This window comes from Cyclopterus lumpus, chromosome 7 (assembly GCF_009769545.1).
Source record: "Cyclopterus lumpus isolate fCycLum1 chromosome 7, fCycLum1.pri, whole genome shotgun sequence".
NCBI lineage: Eukaryota > Metazoa > Chordata > Actinopteri > Perciformes > Cyclopteridae > Cyclopterus > Cyclopterus lumpus.
In genome coordinates, this window is record NC_046972.1 from 20,240,874 (window position 1) to 20,258,922 (window position 18,049).

At 42.7% G+C, this 18,049-nt stretch overlaps 1 protein-coding gene across 3 annotated transcripts in view; it reads right to left on the reverse strand.

Moving 5' to 3' along the window:
* The window catches only part of grm4 (glutamate receptor, metabotropic 4), a 70,213-nt gene that overhangs the window by 30,014 nt on the left and 22,150 nt on the right, over positions 1-18,049 (reverse strand). For all 3 annotated transcript variants that reach the window (XM_034537789.1, XM_034537788.1, XM_034537786.1), the window contains 3 exons: positions 3,832-3,967; positions 1,387-1,541; positions 422-562 (listed from right to left, as the gene is read on the reverse strand). In XM_034537789.1, coding sequence (XP_034393680.1) covers positions 422-562; positions 1,387-1,541; positions 3,832-3,967 — 432 coding nt within the window. The remainder of the gene's footprint in view (positions 1-421; positions 563-1,386; positions 1,542-3,831; positions 3,968-18,049) is intronic.

Below are 18,049 nucleotides of genomic sequence, written 5' to 3' on the forward strand. Positions count from 1 at the left end.
GGGCATGCAGAGCCTACTGATTTTTACAACCCGAAAGCTTGTTTCTAACGGGCTGATTGAATTTACTATTGATTATGTTTTCAGCGCATGCGGTGGCAGAGTTCTGTGATTGCTAATGTCGCCCCACTGCAAATTGAAGTAGCCAAGAGACGAGTTAATGTGAACATTAATTTCTCTCGGACGAAATTAGAGATTCTCATTCACTTATATAGGCGGCCATTACATTTAACCTAAATTAGAGGAACGTGATTGTTTTCTCCCCGGTGACAAATGCATTTACTAATGCATACCAAGTACACACACACAGACACACACACACACACAAGTAATGTATTCACAGAAGAGCCAATCAATGTACTTGGTCATTGATTGAGTGCTCTCCTTTGACCGAGCACCTCTCTGCTATTAGGTGTAGACTCACTTGTGCATTTCTTGATGCCCGATCCTTTCTTCACAGCGTGCCGACTGAGCTTGCATTGGAAGTTATTCTCCCAGAATTCCGCAAACCAAATATTCCTTCTGTTGTTCTCCAGCGTTCGGCTGACGAAGTAGCGGTCAAAACCTGAAAGAGGGGGAAACGCTGTTAGAATTTAATCTTCTTCTTTTTTTTTTGGGACATTTGAATATGCTAAGCGAAATGTAAACTCTGTTGGGCCCCGGTCTTAGTGGATGACTTTGGAGTATTTGCTCAAAGCCCAGCTAGAACAGAAGCTTTGCAATCGGGTATGTCGGTAATCCAAAGTGGTTTGCTCTTAGCTTAACAGTAAAATAGTTCAATGAAGACCTATCTTTAAAAAGAACAGGTGGATTTATTCTTAAAATGAGGGGAAATTTGGGCCGTAAAAAATAGTCTTGAAAGATAAAATAACGTCTCACTTTAGGTCGGGTGATCTGGGACAGAGCTGAGAAGGAGCCCTGCACAGATGAAAATGAGAGCATACTATACCCATAGGGGATACAGGGATTTGTGATTCGGACCATTTGGTTCTTCACCCCCCCCCCCCTCAATATTAAATAATTCCACTGTGCTGACGTTGATGAATTATCATGCTATCTGAAGAATTTTCTCTGGCTTTGAAGCGTACAGTAAAGATCTACTACTATATTGATGTTTTTTTTCACATGGCTACATTATGCTAAAGTCTGTTCAATATGCCACAATCTTGGTTTCATCAATATGGAAGGTTAGAAACGTTGATAATGTCCAATGTGGCTGGAAGTGGTGGAAAACTGGAGATGGTAAAATACATTAATGTTCATCTCAAGCTCTCTGATTAAAGATCATTTATGTTGAATGTAGAGGGGGAAAAAAAACATTTTATATGAGGAAAAATGAACCAATATGAGCCTTTCTGCAAGGTAAAGCTATAGCAAGTGTGTTAATACCTTTTATGGATTGTCGTTTGGGCAGAATGGTGACGGCGCCTTCTGCCATCTCTTCCTGGTTCAGTATCGGGGAGATTTTGGAGCCCCAGCTGTCTGAGCCGACCCAGATGAAGTGCCCGGTTTGATTGGCCTTCTTGGCTGCTTCGAGGAGCCGCCTTTGGGACAGAAGGAGGAGAGAGCGGTTCTTTGATCGTAAAAAAATGTTGCGTCGTCGAGCGTCGCCATTTATTTACTGTACACACGCACACATTCTGCGATGTATTGAAAGAAAGGCTCCTATTTGAACATGCTAATCCTAAAGATGGAGTGTGGCTGTCACGAGGGGCGATTCCCTAACTAGAATATTCTATTCTGAGTCCGGACAAAGTTGCACCGAGGCACTTTTAATAGAATAGGAAAAGGCGCCGCCGCGCTGTCCAATCCCGGCGCACGGCCGTTCTTCTCGGCCTTGGCAGGATGACACCCGTGTCACATTTGTCCAGGCTCGCTGCCAACGGAGGTGAGTTTGGGGAGCTGTAAAAAAAAATTAAATACAAAAAAAAAAAAAAAAAAAGCTCTGCCGGAGCAGCGGAGCTACATCAAGAGCGCTGGAGCACAGCAACATCAAATTTAAACACAGCCACCTGGCTTGTGATGTGAAGCATTACCAACACTCACATCTCCCCGAAGATGCTGGGACAAAAGATAAATATTGAGCTTCATATTGCATTGTCAGCTTTTCATTTATTTATTTTTTTATACTTGGCATATGTTTTCTTAACTTCTCACAGAAGACTTTGTAGTTGCATAAAGAAGGATGTATTTTTCTGTAATATATGTGGAGTGGGCGAGCAGCGAGGCATCCAACTAACTTAATATCTCTTTACATTAGTTTTATGACCCCTGGGACGCGTGTTTGATTGATAATGATTTTTGACTGAGTCTCCTCGCCACTAATTCAGTGGAATGAGCATGTCTCAAGATGCGATTATGGGCTCTCCATGTAGGAAAAATAGAAATAGATTTTCTCACCATCAGGAGATTACATAACTGAGACATGCTCAGACCGGCTGACGAGTCTAACACAACGTAACGGTGTCGAGGTCGTGGAGGGGCGTGTCCTGTACATTTTCCCTCCCAACTCGTGAAAAAAAAATGCGATATGTGTAAAATAATCGGGCGGAGGAATAAAATATTTTGCATAATTGAAGCGCACAGTACGACATGATTTAGTTACATTTTAGTGAAACCATGTTGTTTTCCCTGCAGAGCAAAAAGACAAATCTACCTCCCTGGCTACATCGTTTAAAGCAAACCCACAAAAAAAAACCTCATAAAGCTAAGACTAGGCAGTATATTTCTATAATGTGTAAGCATCAAATTATAGCACATCTAGTCCCCTTTTTCCTTCTATAGCCAATCTGGGGCTTTTATTTGGCTCCTGCCGGCTCACTCCGACTGGGTTCAAGGATAGAGCAGGAATGCAGCGCCCAAATCCTCCTGGCCTTCTGTAATTACTTTATATCCAGACTATTACTGTTATCAGGACCGGATTAAGTCAATGAGCGCTGGGACTCCTGCCCAGGTCATCATCAAAAGACCGCCCCAAATCACTGCCCACTTCCACCAGGAATACACTGGCCTACTAGCTGGTTGCCTGGGAAACGTTTCCCCCTTGCAAAGCCACAACAGTGCTGTGTGTGTGCGTGTGTGTGTGTGTGTGTGTGTGTGTGTGTGTGTTGATTCAGCCTACAAGTAATTACCTCGCTCTTAATGCGGACTATCCGTCTAAATAAACGGTAATGAATTTTAATTGATACATTGGAGGGAAAGCTGTGCGAGTGGAGATTGTACTTTTGCATCGCGTGGCCAGAAGAGGAACCTGCAGCGAGTCGACGCTGTTTAGTCGGATAAAAAGGAAACGGGACAGTCGTCATGTTATCGGGCTGAACTGATTCCTCGGGAAAATCGAGTAACCCGATTACTTAAAATCATCGCTGATCATCAATTATTTCATCTCTTGATATTTTTTTATATGCAAATAACCACTATAGATGTAAAATGATTAGAATTTTGGACGGTTTACATCCGATTTGAAATCATTTTTTAAATACTTCATTTAGCTTCTTCAACAGATTCAGTGAAAAGAATTTAACACACCCGAATGTAATCATATTTGCCATTTTATGAATCACGAGTATTAACATGCGGCCAGCAGACTGTTTTTCACACGCAAAAGGCAATTTAATTTCTTTCTGCACACAGGAGACATGTGTGACATATTAATGCCGGCAGCAGAGGACGGCTCATTTAGACAGAAGCAGTTTAACTCCTAAAGCTTTACCTCGACTTATTACAACGATGTGTTTTCATTGGAGGAAAAAACTGGCAGGCGAATGTTATAAAGAGAATATCAATCGGTGTTGGTGATGAGTAAAAAGTTCGCCGACAGACAATTAGGCTCACCTGATGTCGTCCTCGTTGGCGAAGATGATGACCACTCTGGCGTTCGGGTTCTCACTCAGCCGGCGAACGATCTTGTCAAACTCTCCGGTTCTTGGCTCACGTGGTATTTTCACAGACTGGGAAATGCACAGACCGCCTAGGTGGAAGACGAAGGAGAAACGTTTCAAAATGTGACATTTTTAAAAAGGGGAGGGAAAAAAAAGTGCCTTTTTTTTTTCTTTTTCTGCAAAGCGTCCGAGCATCTCAGTAGCAGACATGTTTAACGTCATGTTTAACCGCTGTTTCCAGCGTTTCTTGTTCAACAGAACTATTTGTTGTTTTGGGTTTTTTTCTTCATCACAAACCTTTTTCAATCCTCTGGGCTTTTTTTCTTTTCTTCTAATAACATGTGCACGGGTACCATATTTCACAGCATGAGCGATGATGCAAGGTATTAAAAAAAAAAAAATCTTTCCCTGGACCACAAGGGACACACCACTTTGAGACATGGAGAGCCATCAATTCAGTTTATGGTGCTGCCAGTGAGACGGGGAGGGAGGGAGGGGAGGGAGGGGAGGGGGGGGGGGGGGTTGGTAGCATTTGAAAGTCCATAAATTGTGTAATTGAAAACCATTTGTTCAGAGTCCCTTTTCTAATTACAAAGGTTTTGTTCGAGGTAAAAAAATAAAAAAAAAATACTGTTTACAAAATGTCTTCTGCCTGCAGATTTGGGCCATTTTTAAAAGAGACAGAGAGTAAACATACGTAAGCTACATTCCATTAAAATCCCATGCTGGTAAACCCGCAGCATTGTCCAGTGACATTGATTAGTTTAGCTTGTTAGGCACTGGCCAGCACAATATCTACAGTAACTGTCCTCAGATCAGTTCAAACAGAGCCCTCGGCATCTTAGAAACGCTCTGGTATTGAACGCTGGTCTGGAGTCAGCAAGTGGACGTCCCCTGGTTACCAACAAAGGCTTTTTAATTCCAAATGCAACAATTCAGGATAACAGTTTCGTGCCACAGAGAGTACATGCGCACGCTCATGAATTTCCCATTCGTGACCCGGTACAAAGCCAACGCAATGGACTCGAGTTCCAATACCCTCTAGTTCACTTCGTGGAAGCCAGACTCGCACCATGAAACACGGCCTGGCCCCGGCTCGGATACCATTCGGTTGGAAAACTGGAAATATGAACAAAGAGTAGAGGGGATGCCATTGAATGAACAATGACGTTGCGCTGCTCTGCTCGCGGGTACAGAAAGTCACTTTGGGTTAAGCGAGGGGCTTCAGTCAGTGGCAACATTGTTCTGATTGTACACTGGGGAATAATTTAATGATGTTTCCTTTCTCTTCTTACTCGTGCTTTTGCCATTTCAGTTTGTTATTTTATTTTTTTCTCCCCGAAAGGCCGCGTGCGTAGGTTTCCTGTGCTGAAGCGCGACAGTTCTGGCCCATACATCCACTTGGCTGGTCAATGGATTAGCACTTCCTTCACTGGAGGAAGAGATTCCTTTTTGTGTGTGCCGACCCATGTCTGTTGTTAGGGGGGGGACGTTTGCTTCTGCACCCAGGCAAGACTTTCTTTTTCTTCTTTTCATCAAAATTGCATAAAAACTGGGTGTATAAATAACATTCAGAGTAAAACGTTGTTTGGGTTGCTACTTTCTTGCATCCCTCACAGCAATCAAATACCTTTTGTGAGCTCAATTGTATCGGTACATAAGAGGCGTCATTATATTTGATCTTCCCAGTTTATTCTCGATTTGCGAAGCACTTTGTAAAGTCTGTTTTGTGCACCAGACAGAAGATATATATATATATATATATAAACATCTGCACACTTTGATCTATGCAGTGTGACACGCGATGACAGAAGAAGATGGAGAATATCACCGTTAAAGCTACGTTTTGACAAAATTCACGACGCCCGTGCCATAATTAGCCGCAGCAGAGTACGTACAGTCGTGGTCACGTTGCTGCTCTCTACGCGTTGAGAGGCGCAGTTATCGACGTGCAAAAAAAACAAAATTGAACTATAAATACATGAAAATAAACAAGCGAGTTGTTTTAAAGTAAACAATATGTGCGTGTACCTTTTGTTTTCCATCATTGTTGAGGCTGAAGAAGAGGTTTATCTGTCTGCCTCTCTGTGTCATTACACATACACACTTCCAAGACAGACACATGGGAAATTTAACAGCAGCAGGAGCTCTGTGCTCTCAGAGGCTCTATCAATCATTGGATTCTATGTCTTTGCCCCCCCTCTCCCTCTCCCCTCCCCTAACATCTGCTGTGTGGAAGCAGAGCGCTCATCCCTTCTTTGCGTTCCTTCTCTTCTCACACAACCAGCAGCAGGCTGCAGCATTGCTTAACCTCTGGAGAGGATAGCAGCAGGAGCCAGCGGGGATGAGAAGCCGGCCCCCGTGGGAGTTGGATGCACACTGAACTAGTCCCTCCGCGGGCCCCGGTGTTGTAACTCTGTGAGTTGTTGGGTTGACACTGCAATTTGTGTTATTGCTAACACTACCCATTCATCCATGCATCTGTCCATCCGTCGCTCTCTAAGTGCAGGGTGTTCGACGACAGCCCCCCCCTCCTTCACTCGAGGACCCCAATTCAAACTCCGTGACAGGGAGCAGCTCTCCAAACAACACACACTCACTCCCTTACATGCTTTCTTTTCCTTGTTTCCTGTTCGGCTAGCGAACACTTTTGGGGCTTTTGTTTTCATGACACACACACAGAATACATACAGTGCATACAACCTAATAATAATAATATCATGTTTTCACAGTATTTGCTGACATATCTCTCTCAGGTTGATCCAGCTACGCCGAGCTTCTCCAAAGGACATTTTCATATCGCACTAAGTGGCTTTTAATTTGGCCTGGTAATTATAGGTCTTCCTCAGTACGAATTTTATATTAATTTTATCTAATTAAACAAGTCTCGCAAGAGGTATCAGATTTTCAATAAAACACTTTGCCGTATTCCATTTTGCGATCGGACAGGATGTAATTAGGGAGGACCCCCCCACCCCCACCCCCACCCCCTCTTGTCTGCACACCGCTTCTCATCAGACTTCCTACACTGAACTATACCGCCGTCTCCCGTCTAATGTTACTTAACATAAAGAAAAACAATTACAAAGCAATTAATTAGAAATGTGTAGCAGCCCTGAAAGCTGGCTTGAACAAAACACCTTTTACCTCAGGTGTGTTTTGGGACTGACTGTCGATTAATTACAATTATATATGAAAATTACCTAAACATTATGCAGATTAACAATCAGTGGCACGTGTAAAACCTAAACTGAACAACTGGGTTATGATTTAGGTCTCACAAAGTGAAGAAGAAAAAAAAATCGTCATGCCACTTTGGTCATTTTCCCAATAGCTTGTACTTAACCCCTAATACATTATCCAAATCAAATCTACTGGTATAGTGAAGCAGTGCGTTTCTCTCCCAGCACTCGTCCTATAGAGCCCTTAACATCTAAAAAACCACCTCTAAAAATACCCGTTGCTGAGGAGATTGCGAGCCTCCCTCTCTCTCTCTCTCTCTTCCATTCCATTGTCAGCCTCAGTCGCTGCTCTCCTAATAGCTCAGAACACTAATATTCCTTCTCATTTGACACCCGTGGGAGAGACATGCGCTGCCATGAACATTAAATACTCCCTGGCAGCAAAGCGCCTCTGCTTGGTTGAGAAGTGGTGCCGAAGCACGCAAAATACAACCCAGGTGGGAGTTGTACAGCCACGGTGCAGGTTTTATAAATAGCCTGTTTTTTGATTTTTTTTTTGGGATGCCCTTAGTGGCGATACCTACACATGAAAATGTGTGTAGGTATCAGATGTGATCAAAGTGTGAACCAAAACAAGCTGATGTACGGATGGCACGATACACAGAGAGATACATAATATCTCCTCTGAGCTGGTAAACTGATTTATGCAAATCAGTTCATCAGAGGCCTGCGATAAACGAGCAACATGCCCAGTGTTTCGCTGCCTCTCCTCCCAGGTGCATGCTGGGAAACGCTCAGAAATAGAGCATTGTTAAAAAAAAAAGATTTAAAAAAAAAAGCTGACCGATCCCCGGTAGCAAAATGTTCCCGTAGATGAACTGCAGGGAATGTGCTGTGTTTTAATATTGGTGCATTAGCTATGGATTGTGTTCTTCTTCTACAGCTGCGAGGGAAGTGGGAGGGAAACACCGGGGGAGTGTGTGAAAGACTGGGCTCAAATCATTAGGGAGGCTGACCCTGAACAGAAAAGTCCCCGGTTCAGTCCTCGGGTCTAGCGACCCCCCCCCCCCCTTGCTCAAGTGTCCTGGAGCAGGACTCTAAATCCCCCACAATCGCTGAGGCGCAGTTGTGTCGCTGACTCTGTGCTCCGGTACCTCACCGTGCACGTCTGAGGTGATAGAAAAGAACACTCTGGGGATCAATTAAAGTACAAATCTGCCATTACAATTATTAAAGACTCCTGAGACACAAAGATAGCCCCAAACGACCAAATTCCACCCTTCTCTGCATTATTATTATTATTATTATTATTATTATGAGGATGGCTGAAATAACTGGCCTGCTCCTGCCTGCAACATGGGGGGGGGGGGGGATCAAACAAGTGGGGAAAAAAATCGACATGATGCGCAAACTTTGGAAGAGAATACAATTTATTTGAACCACATGAATGGCTTTCATATTGGAGAGGAGAAGACGGATGACCCCAATTCCACCTATGGATCACTGCAATTTGTCTGGATTATGCCAAACATGTGTCATTTTACATATCCACAACCTTCCACAAAGAGCTTGTACAATATATATATATATATATACTTTGTGTACATTTTTCATTTGAAACTAACCGGCCACGTCGGGGACTTGCTGAGTCCACAGGTTATTATCAGAGAGCAGCTCTGGGCTTGTTGAGGTCCTGGACTGTGGCTACACGTGAGGCTGAAGTTTCTCCTCTCGTTCTTCAATCAGAGGATCGGCGGTTCGATCCCCGGTTGCGCTAGCCCATGTCGACGTGTCCTCGGGCAAGACACTTAACCCCTAAAATGCTCCAATAGCTGTGCCTATGAATGTTAGATAGTCCCGATGGGCAGATGGAACCTTAGCTCCTCCCATCAGTGTGTGAATGGATGTGAATGATGTCATGTATTTATAATATTTGAGGGATGACTTTTAACTTTTTACGAAAGCACCACTGGTCTGATGACATTTGTCTTTTTCCTTATGGACGAGCAAATTGCACCATGGCTTCTCAATATCTTCATAAAACAGAATATTGATTCTGAATTTCAACAGCATGGCAACATTACAAAACCAATGAATCAATCTACTAAAGGGTCTCCCTGCAATATGGTTTGAGAATAGCAAACTGGGTTTGGACATCTCAGTTATTGGCTGATGCTGATTGTCCTTTAATTGTCACCTCCCATTTTAATCTGAATCAGTGTAGAAAACATAAGCGTCTTTATGCATATTCTGAATAACTAGCGGTACACTTCCTCCGTAACCGGTCTTTGTTGTGTTATTGAAAGAAAGTGCTGCCCAATAAGTCGTGTGTCAAAGAAGCAGACATGAAACAAAAATGAAAGGGAGCTATTTTCTAGCTCATTTTATAAATGGGGTTTCAGATTTACTCGTGCAGAGATCAGCTGGCGTTAATAAGAGAGACATCTGCATGGTGATGTGTGAAATTAGATCGGATTAGATTGAAGTCGACGATGATAGCTCGGATGCATCGTGCCATATGTTGACTGCAAAAATAAATATGGCACTATTTCTATTTAGAAAAATATCTGAAAAAAATATCAATAATCATATGACTGTAACATCTAACGCTCAAAGTAGTTCAGGGCACCTTAATTAAACGCATGGTCGTGGCTTTCGTGTTGACAAAATAATGCTGGTAATTACATCAACTTAATATTACTGCCCAATAATAAACTGAGAAATCAGTTGAAAGCTGGTCAGCGCTGTACTCATTGAGCAAAATTATTATGGTTTGTATTTCGTACTTGTAATGGTTTTTAATACTCACATTTAATAGTTTGTATTACTTACTTTTAATGTGCTGTACTGTAGCTTTGCATTGTGTGTATTGTGTGTTCTTCTTACCACATATACTGTTGTATTGTGTCCTGTACCGTTTGTATTGTTTTATGCTTGTTATGGTCTGTCCAGGGACTACAGGAGCTGCGTTTGAGTGCTTGTCTTTTGTTAACGTTTCAGGTCTATTACTTTGCTGTGATGTCATAATTGAGTATACTTACTATTTCATTTCCTAAAGCTATATGGTCATTTTGCCTTTTTATAATGTGTTAATTAAGATTTGTGCTGTTGTTGTTTTTTTCTTCTTAAAGTTTTGCATACTGCGTTTTCAAATTCACAACTGCAGGTCAAAATAAGAAAAGATGAATTCATTAATTTTGTTGCCGACTGAATACATTTTTTTTTTTTTTTTTTAAAGTTACTACACGAACAAAAACATGAAAAAGCTTAAAATTACTGAAGAAAATCTAATTGGAGGCACGAACGGTTGTCAGCGTTAAAATATGTGCACATAAGAATGGTAATTAGGTAAATGACAATTAAAAATGCCTTCATTATGAACTTTAAAAAAAAAACTTGTTTATGCTACCAACTGTCAAGTGGTAATTAAATAATATAATTTAATCTAGGAGACGTGCTAATTCCACTAACTTGACTCTTTGAATTACATCACAAACTGGATCTTCTCTGTTCCATTTCAGCCGAGATGAAATTGGCAAAACCCACTAGATTTTTTTTTTTTCAAAATTAATGTTTGAGTTCATATTTTTGTAATTTTTATATGCTTTACATGTTCAACATGAGCTGGAAAAGAGGACCGAGTGGGCGTTAAGACTAAACCCGGCCCTGCATCTAACTAAAATGGACCCAAAGAAGAGCGGTTTGATCTGGTGAGAACTATGGCACGCATTTATTAGCAGTGGGTGATGTTCACATTGTGGTGTGTATTGTAAAGTGTCTTTGAGTATCACGAAAAGCGCTATATAAATTAAATTGCATTATTATTATTATTATTGAAAGGGAACGAAAATTACCAAGCGGCATGCTGGGTACAGCTTTGTCGAGTGTGAAGCCGTGAGGCCGTTCCTCCAGAAAGCTGAGGTTGCATTGGTTGATAATGAAATATGATCCAGGGTTTCCAGTTTGAGTCATAGATCCATGGTTTTATAGGTTGTTCGATAATACCGTGAGGATTATCCTGCACTAGAAAAAGTATGCAGGCGACAATTTATTTATCATTTAATGTGACGATTGCAAGGTAATCAGCTCCTATGCTGCTCAAGTTCCAAAAGTACTCAACCACAAATGTGCGCTGGCATCTATTAAATCAGCGCAGTGCTTCGCAAGAGGAAGTTGAATTTGCAATCCAATGTAATTGGAGCGAGGTTCAACTTTTTTTTTGTATTTGCAATGTTTATGATTGGCCGATGGGTTGTCAATTCTTGCACCAAGAGCTGAAGCAATTGATTTGAGACTGACGACTTCCCATGACCATAACAAAGGTTGTTGGACTAGCTGGCTGAATTGAATGTTATCAACTGCTCGGGTCTAATCTTCGGTCTCTGAAAGAAAAAAGAAAAGAAAAATGATCCACTCAAGCTTGTATTGATGACTCCGCTAACAATCCGCGAAAAGTCTGTGTGAGAACACGGACCGCGTGGCGTTGTAGTTGCACCCTGGCCTCAAAGTTGATGGATCAACTGAAAGTATTTGTTGGCATGGCTTTTTTCTTAAGCCAAATGGCAACCAGTGCTGGTATTACATCTGTCAGCAACTCGGCTCCGGTATCAGCCGCACGCTGTAAGTCCCTGGAGGGGAAATGGACCTTCTCTCTGTTTATCCCCCCCAGAGCACGGGGAGCTCACGGAGGGCCCGAGGGAAGCAGTGACGGAACATGTTATTCCCTACATACTTCCTTCAATCTGGTGCGTGCTCGAAATATAAATTTAATAAAAAAAGATATCGGTTAGTTACAAATATGACCGGCACGATGAACGCTTATCGCATACCGTTTTGTGTATAAATCCTCGGCGCTAATTTTTGACTAAATTCCTGAACTAATTGGAATTCGCTTGCCGCAATCTGAATGGATGACGTTTGTGTTCATCCTGTTGTTCCAACATGATATTTTAGGCGATATTTAGTTTGAACGTTAAAGATTTCAAAGAAGTTTGAAAGCAGTTATAACACCGAACATCAGTACCAAGTAGTGTGTGTGTGTGTGTGTGTGAGGAAATTAAATCTTCGAGAATCAATCCGCCATGCCATGGGTAAAATACACACGGAAGCAGTTCCTTCAAAAACATCTCTGTACCATTACCGCTGCTAAACCGTGACATCACATTAGAAACTATTATTTTGTTCCGAGCACAAACGGTATGTCTGCGTCGGCGGGAGCCGGAGACATCCAACACCGGCCTCTTTTTCCCCAGCGGCTCCAAAGTTCTGAGCGGCTTTAAGAGCAGATGTGTTTGTACAAATGTGTCAGTTTGACCGTAAGATACACACTCCATGTACACACACTCCATGCACACACATTCCATGTACACACACTCCGTGTACACACACTCCACAGTTACTATTCGAGCAGGTCATATGACCCCGAAATTAGTTACAAGAGGCACCCACAGTAAATAAGAGTCTTAGCTGTATACCTTACGACTTACTGTGCACTTCAGATTTGAATATAACAAAATAAGATCGGATTATCATTCAAATCAGATGCATTATTATTCATTAAGCTATCCTGAGTGCACTTGAATTCTCCACCTTGAACAGGCATTAAGTAAAGTCAAGAGCATTGTGCCGATAATGCTTTCACTCTGCACTTGAGGAAAAACATTCGAATGCTTTTTCTGTGATTAATAGTCTTAATGGTTTTACCAACATTCCCGGTTTGAGTAAAATACAGGGTTTGCCTGGAGCCCCCGAAACCACTAAATCTGTCCGTGGAAAACACCCAGTTCAGGGTCACTTGCTGTCAGATACAACGGTGAAATACACTCAGCGGAGGTATAAGGCATATTAATCGCTTGCCTTCATGATACCACCCCGATTGTAAAGCAGAGCGTGAATTTAATGATTTGGAGGTATTTTGCTGGTGGTAAAACGTTATAAATCAGTATTGGCAATTCCATCCACAATTTGTGTTTCAAAGGCGGAGTGGTGCTGGTCATGTGGAGGCGATCTGCTGTAGTTTGGCTGTAATAATTTGCAGTATTTCGAGCAGCGTTCCAGGTCATATCCGGGGTCCAGCAGCAACAGTGAGCAACAGTGAATGAGCCGCTGTTTGCACATGCTGGACTGTTGAGCCCTGAAGCTCCGCCCCCTCCCCCCCCCCAAGCCACCGCGGCTTCACAGTGTTCTTGTCAAAGTGTATTGATACACTGTTCAAATTGCTCCAAACTCGGCAAAGCACGCAATGGGGTCCCCGGAATACGCACGCAAAGTGTGAAGTAAATTGGATTAGCGGTTCTCAAGATATGCGAAGAACACTCGGACTGACGGGCAGACGGCGCCTCCTCGCTTTACGGTTACAGGTGCATGACAACAGGTTCTGGGGCAACTGTAAATTAGATTACAAAATGACTGAATGACATTTTCCTTCTCGCCGCAAATGATTTATAAGTCAAAGACTAGGCCTCGAAGCGCTGTGAAATGAGCTTTTCTGCACCGTGGTAAAATGATTCACCTGACAACCGTGGGACCTTCCCCTTACCGAGGGGAATCTGCAAAGCTCTTAAGATGAACATGTTGTTAAAACCTTACAGCTGAAGAGTAGAAGTGTAAAAGTGCACCGTGCTTCCTGCGCACGAGGCAAAGCTAACGTTAAATGGCGCCGCCTCATCGCCGCAGCAGGCCTCGAGGTGCACGTTCTCACTTTGTCAAAGAGATGCTGGAAACTTCCCTGCAACAACGTTTGATGTGAGACTGTCAGGCTCTGTCAGTCGATGTGTTACTACCGTCACGAGCTTGCATATATTTCTGACAACAGATGAGGAAAGTATTGGATGACATTCTGAATGTAAATCCAATTTTTTTATTTTATTTTATTTATTTTTTTCGCCCCCCCCCCTGGCACATCACAATAGTTTCTTTACCCGTGCTTGAGATGTGATGAATAGCTTCTTGGCTTTACTGGCATGCGTCATTGTAACCCGCTGATGCAGCAGTATAAGTATAAGGTTTTGTTTTTGGGAATATAAGTGGAGCTGCAGCAATTATACAATTAATTCAGAAATGTGCTAGTTTTGTGTATATATATATATATTGTTTAATAGGCATGTCCGGCACCATTAAAACATTTTTTTACATTATTTTTACACGATTATTAATTGATTATTCAAAAAATAATCGGAAGATTTGTCGCTAATTAAAATAATTCAATACTTGCATACCATTCAACAGATAGTTGAGTTGGCTTTGTATCCAGTAAGTAAAATTTGCTCTTGAATTCATACAGTTAAATTTGTGCAAACGATGTATGTTTTTAACACACGAATCTCGATGATGTTACTCAAAAAAAAACACGGATGCGCTGTTGGCATGGAGACGTCAATCAAATGAATGGCTCAACAACTGGATGCTTAACTCTCCGGAGACTTCAGAGCTCTCGAACTGCAAGCGGCCTCGACCCGCTTTGCTGGGCACACCATTCCTCCGAGAGCCGGCACTGAACAATAATTAAATGCGTGCTACGTTTTGTGAAAATTATTACGCCGGTAAAAAATTGTGGCCTCAAAGTGGACAAGGCGGAATCATTTTAGGAACAGCTGGACTTCCTTCTGTAAATCGCAGCTTATCTTATTTGCACATGTTGCAGACTGTCAACCGAATCTTCAACGCAAACAAGAGGATTAGAGGGAATATCTGAGAAAAGTTCCACTCGATCAACCAAACCCACAGATCTGAGTTCTGAGTTATGATCGGGAAGAGTTTTGGGGAGTATCTGTGACGTGATTAAAACGAAGCACATTATGCAAAGAGGAGATCTGTGGCTTGACAATCGTTCTCTCTCTCTCCGCACACCTGCAGCTGAAACCCTTCATTGGGTTCCAACCTGTCTCAGGTACCACGTTCCAGGTGGTTGCAAGGAACATAAAGCAGTCCTGGGGAAATGCAGCCGTGACAGTTTTAAAAGACATGAAACCGTTTGAGAAATGCTGCAAAACTGCTAATCAAACAAGGTAATGAGCAGTGGAAAATGGAGGGGGGAAAAAAAAAAAAAAAAAAGTGCTAAATGGGCACAGCGGCATAACAATGTACCTTGAAGTGGAGAGCGAGGAAAGGAAAAAAAAGAAAAAAAAGAAGGAAATCCAGTCCAAATGTTTCGGGTTTAGTGAATTACCTCTTTTTCTCAATCACGGCAGTTAAAAAAAAACGCTTTGTGGTAATAAATAAAAATTTTCAAAAAATGCTTTTTCTGACTCATCACAACATGTCAACGTATGTAGCCGCTGAACCGCTCTGTGGCGTAGCGACATCACCCACATCTGTGCAGCTCTACCGGGCGATGCCAGTGTGGGGCTGATGGGTGAAATACCCAAAGTTACAGGTGGTTGCACAATCGTAAGCAAATTCCCCCCCCCCCCGCCCCCCTTTCGTCTCAAAACGCGACATTTACCAGGACTCAATGAGGCCTGAAGCAGGAGGAGCAGCTGTCTGAGCCCTGACAAGGATTTCCTGTGTTTGACATGTTGAGCCAAGGGGACATGAACTCCTACCCTCCTTCCTCTGTGCTGCTCTTCCACTTCCTTTCTTTCTTGCACACCAAGTATAAGTATAAGACAGGAAATTCTATTGAAGCCACACATTGAATTGTTCTGCTAATTTCTTTCATCGTTGCAGAATAAGACTTTTAAACATACAAAACATTAAAACATATATATTACTGACAATAACTTTTCACGAGGCGTTTCAGGTTAATGAATATTCCAGTCGTTCCTCTTGACATTTCCCTCACGACAAAGGGTACGGAACGCAACCCCCTCGTTTCTAACATTTGCATAATCTCCCTGTCATCCCCGTGCAAGCGTTGTCGTCCCTCTGCTCCTCGGCTTCAACTGTCGTTTAAGAAAAAGGGAAAAGGTCCCGATTTAATTGTGATTTGTAAAATTATCCGTCCAATAAAAAATAAATAAAAAAGAAAGCAGAAAAGTGTCGCGGTTGGATTTTATTGGATGCGATGGGATACTAATACTTTCATTTCAAAGTGTATCACCACCTGAGTCTAAATGTAATTACATACAGCGATATAATTGGAAGCGGTGCAATATCTACTGGAGGGAAAGAAAAAAAACACAAGGTGAGGGGGAAAAAAAATGGCCTCCATTTCCACAGAGGCACGTAGTCTCTCTAATAGGGACACTGGAGGCACAGCAGCAAACACAAAGAAATCTACTGAGGGAGCAAAAGACTTGTGCATCAAGGACGGTCTCGCATTTCAAGGGTGACAACAGCGAGTCATCATCTCTCTTCTTTTTTCTTTTTCTTTTTTTTCTTGTAATCATCTTCCATAACGACACTCCAGCCTTAATTCCCGAGGGGCGGCGTGATAGATGTTATACAATGGGAATAACCCAAATGAAACGACAGCTTTTTTTTTGTTGAGAAATGGCTCTTCCATCTCAAAAAAAGGTGGAGCTTTTCAGGGACGGTCCAGCGACTGCAGATGCAACTAGAAAGGAGTGCAGGTCTCTGCTGTGTGTGTGTGTGTGTGTGTGTGTGTGTCTTCAACAGCCAGTGCGGTATTGTGTGATTTGAATGAATACAACGCACAATTGGCTTACCCTGGTCCCGTCTAGACCCCCTTCCCCCCCCCCCCCCCCGCTTCTCTGGTTAGCAGAGTATCGGTGATGCAGCCAGTGGCCTCTATCGGCCGCGGGTCGGTTATAAGGGCGCCGAGTGCCGAGTCAGCGGACGTATAAAAACAGGCAATAAAAGGGTTGTTTTGAGAAAAGTGTGCACCCGCGATAGGTCCCTGAGTACGCAGCCATAACTGGCCACACCAAAAAAAAAAATAGCATGCAGACGGATGCAATAATTAGCCGTGGAGCGGGATGCATTCACCCAATTACAAAATGACACAGTCGAGGGGAAGAAAAGCTTCTTTTTTTTTTCTCTTCTCAACCAATTTATTCTCACTGGAAGTCGAACACATTTCCCCATCGGTGAAGATGCAGACGAGGGAAGAGAGGCATGAATGTTTAAACGTCGTCAGACTTTCACATACAGAACCTGTTTCGCATTACTCCTGTAAGTGTGTCAGGCCCCCTGGATTTGTTGCTCTTTTTTTTCTGTTGCTTGCTGAATGGTGTCATCATCAAATGGCAATATGTCAGACATAATTATCTCCGGGAGGATCATGCGATTGTTCCGCCGTGTGCGTGCGCGCCTGTGACTGAGAGTGGCTGTGACAGTGTGAGTCGTGCTACCGTGACAGAGTGAGAGAGAGTGAGAGAGAGCACCCCTTTGTTTGTCCGCGGCTAATCTCGCATCTCCTTCTGCAGCGAACTGCACAACATTTTTGGAGAGCCAATGACGGCTGCATGATCAAGGATATGACTCACGCTTTTGTCAAAACACCTCTTACAGTCGTTTCTCTGCCGGCCTCCAGGTACAGGGGGGCCGCTACGCTACTGATAACCCAGCTGAGTGCATCGCCCCAAGCAGCACACACACACACACACACTCTGCTGTGCCCGGCCTTACCTTTTTTTTATTTTTTTATTTTTTTATTTATTTTTTGCTTGTGTGTCTGTTGTGTGCAACGTGCAGGAGACGCACACATCGGATGCTTTTGCAGTGTAGACAGGGTTCGTGGGTCGTATTCATGGCATGACAGCGGTCGTTAAAGACACACCTGGCGGCAGTCTGAAACTCTGGTGCTCCTTTTCTAGTTTCTTGTCTGCAACAGCTGCACGCATTGTGTCATCTTATTGTGGCTGAATGATCAAATATATGAGATCCACGGATGTGTTACTTCACAAGAAAACAAAAATTCCATTAAAACGGGAGACAAAGAGCAGCAGCTAACCCGAAGTTAACGTGGGAAAAAATACAAAGGAAGAATTAAAGCTTTCTTTTTCTCCTCGTAGATCACCAGAGTCCCAGACTCTACACTTCCTGCAGACAAAATATCCTCAGGAGTAATGCATTTTTTTTTTTTTT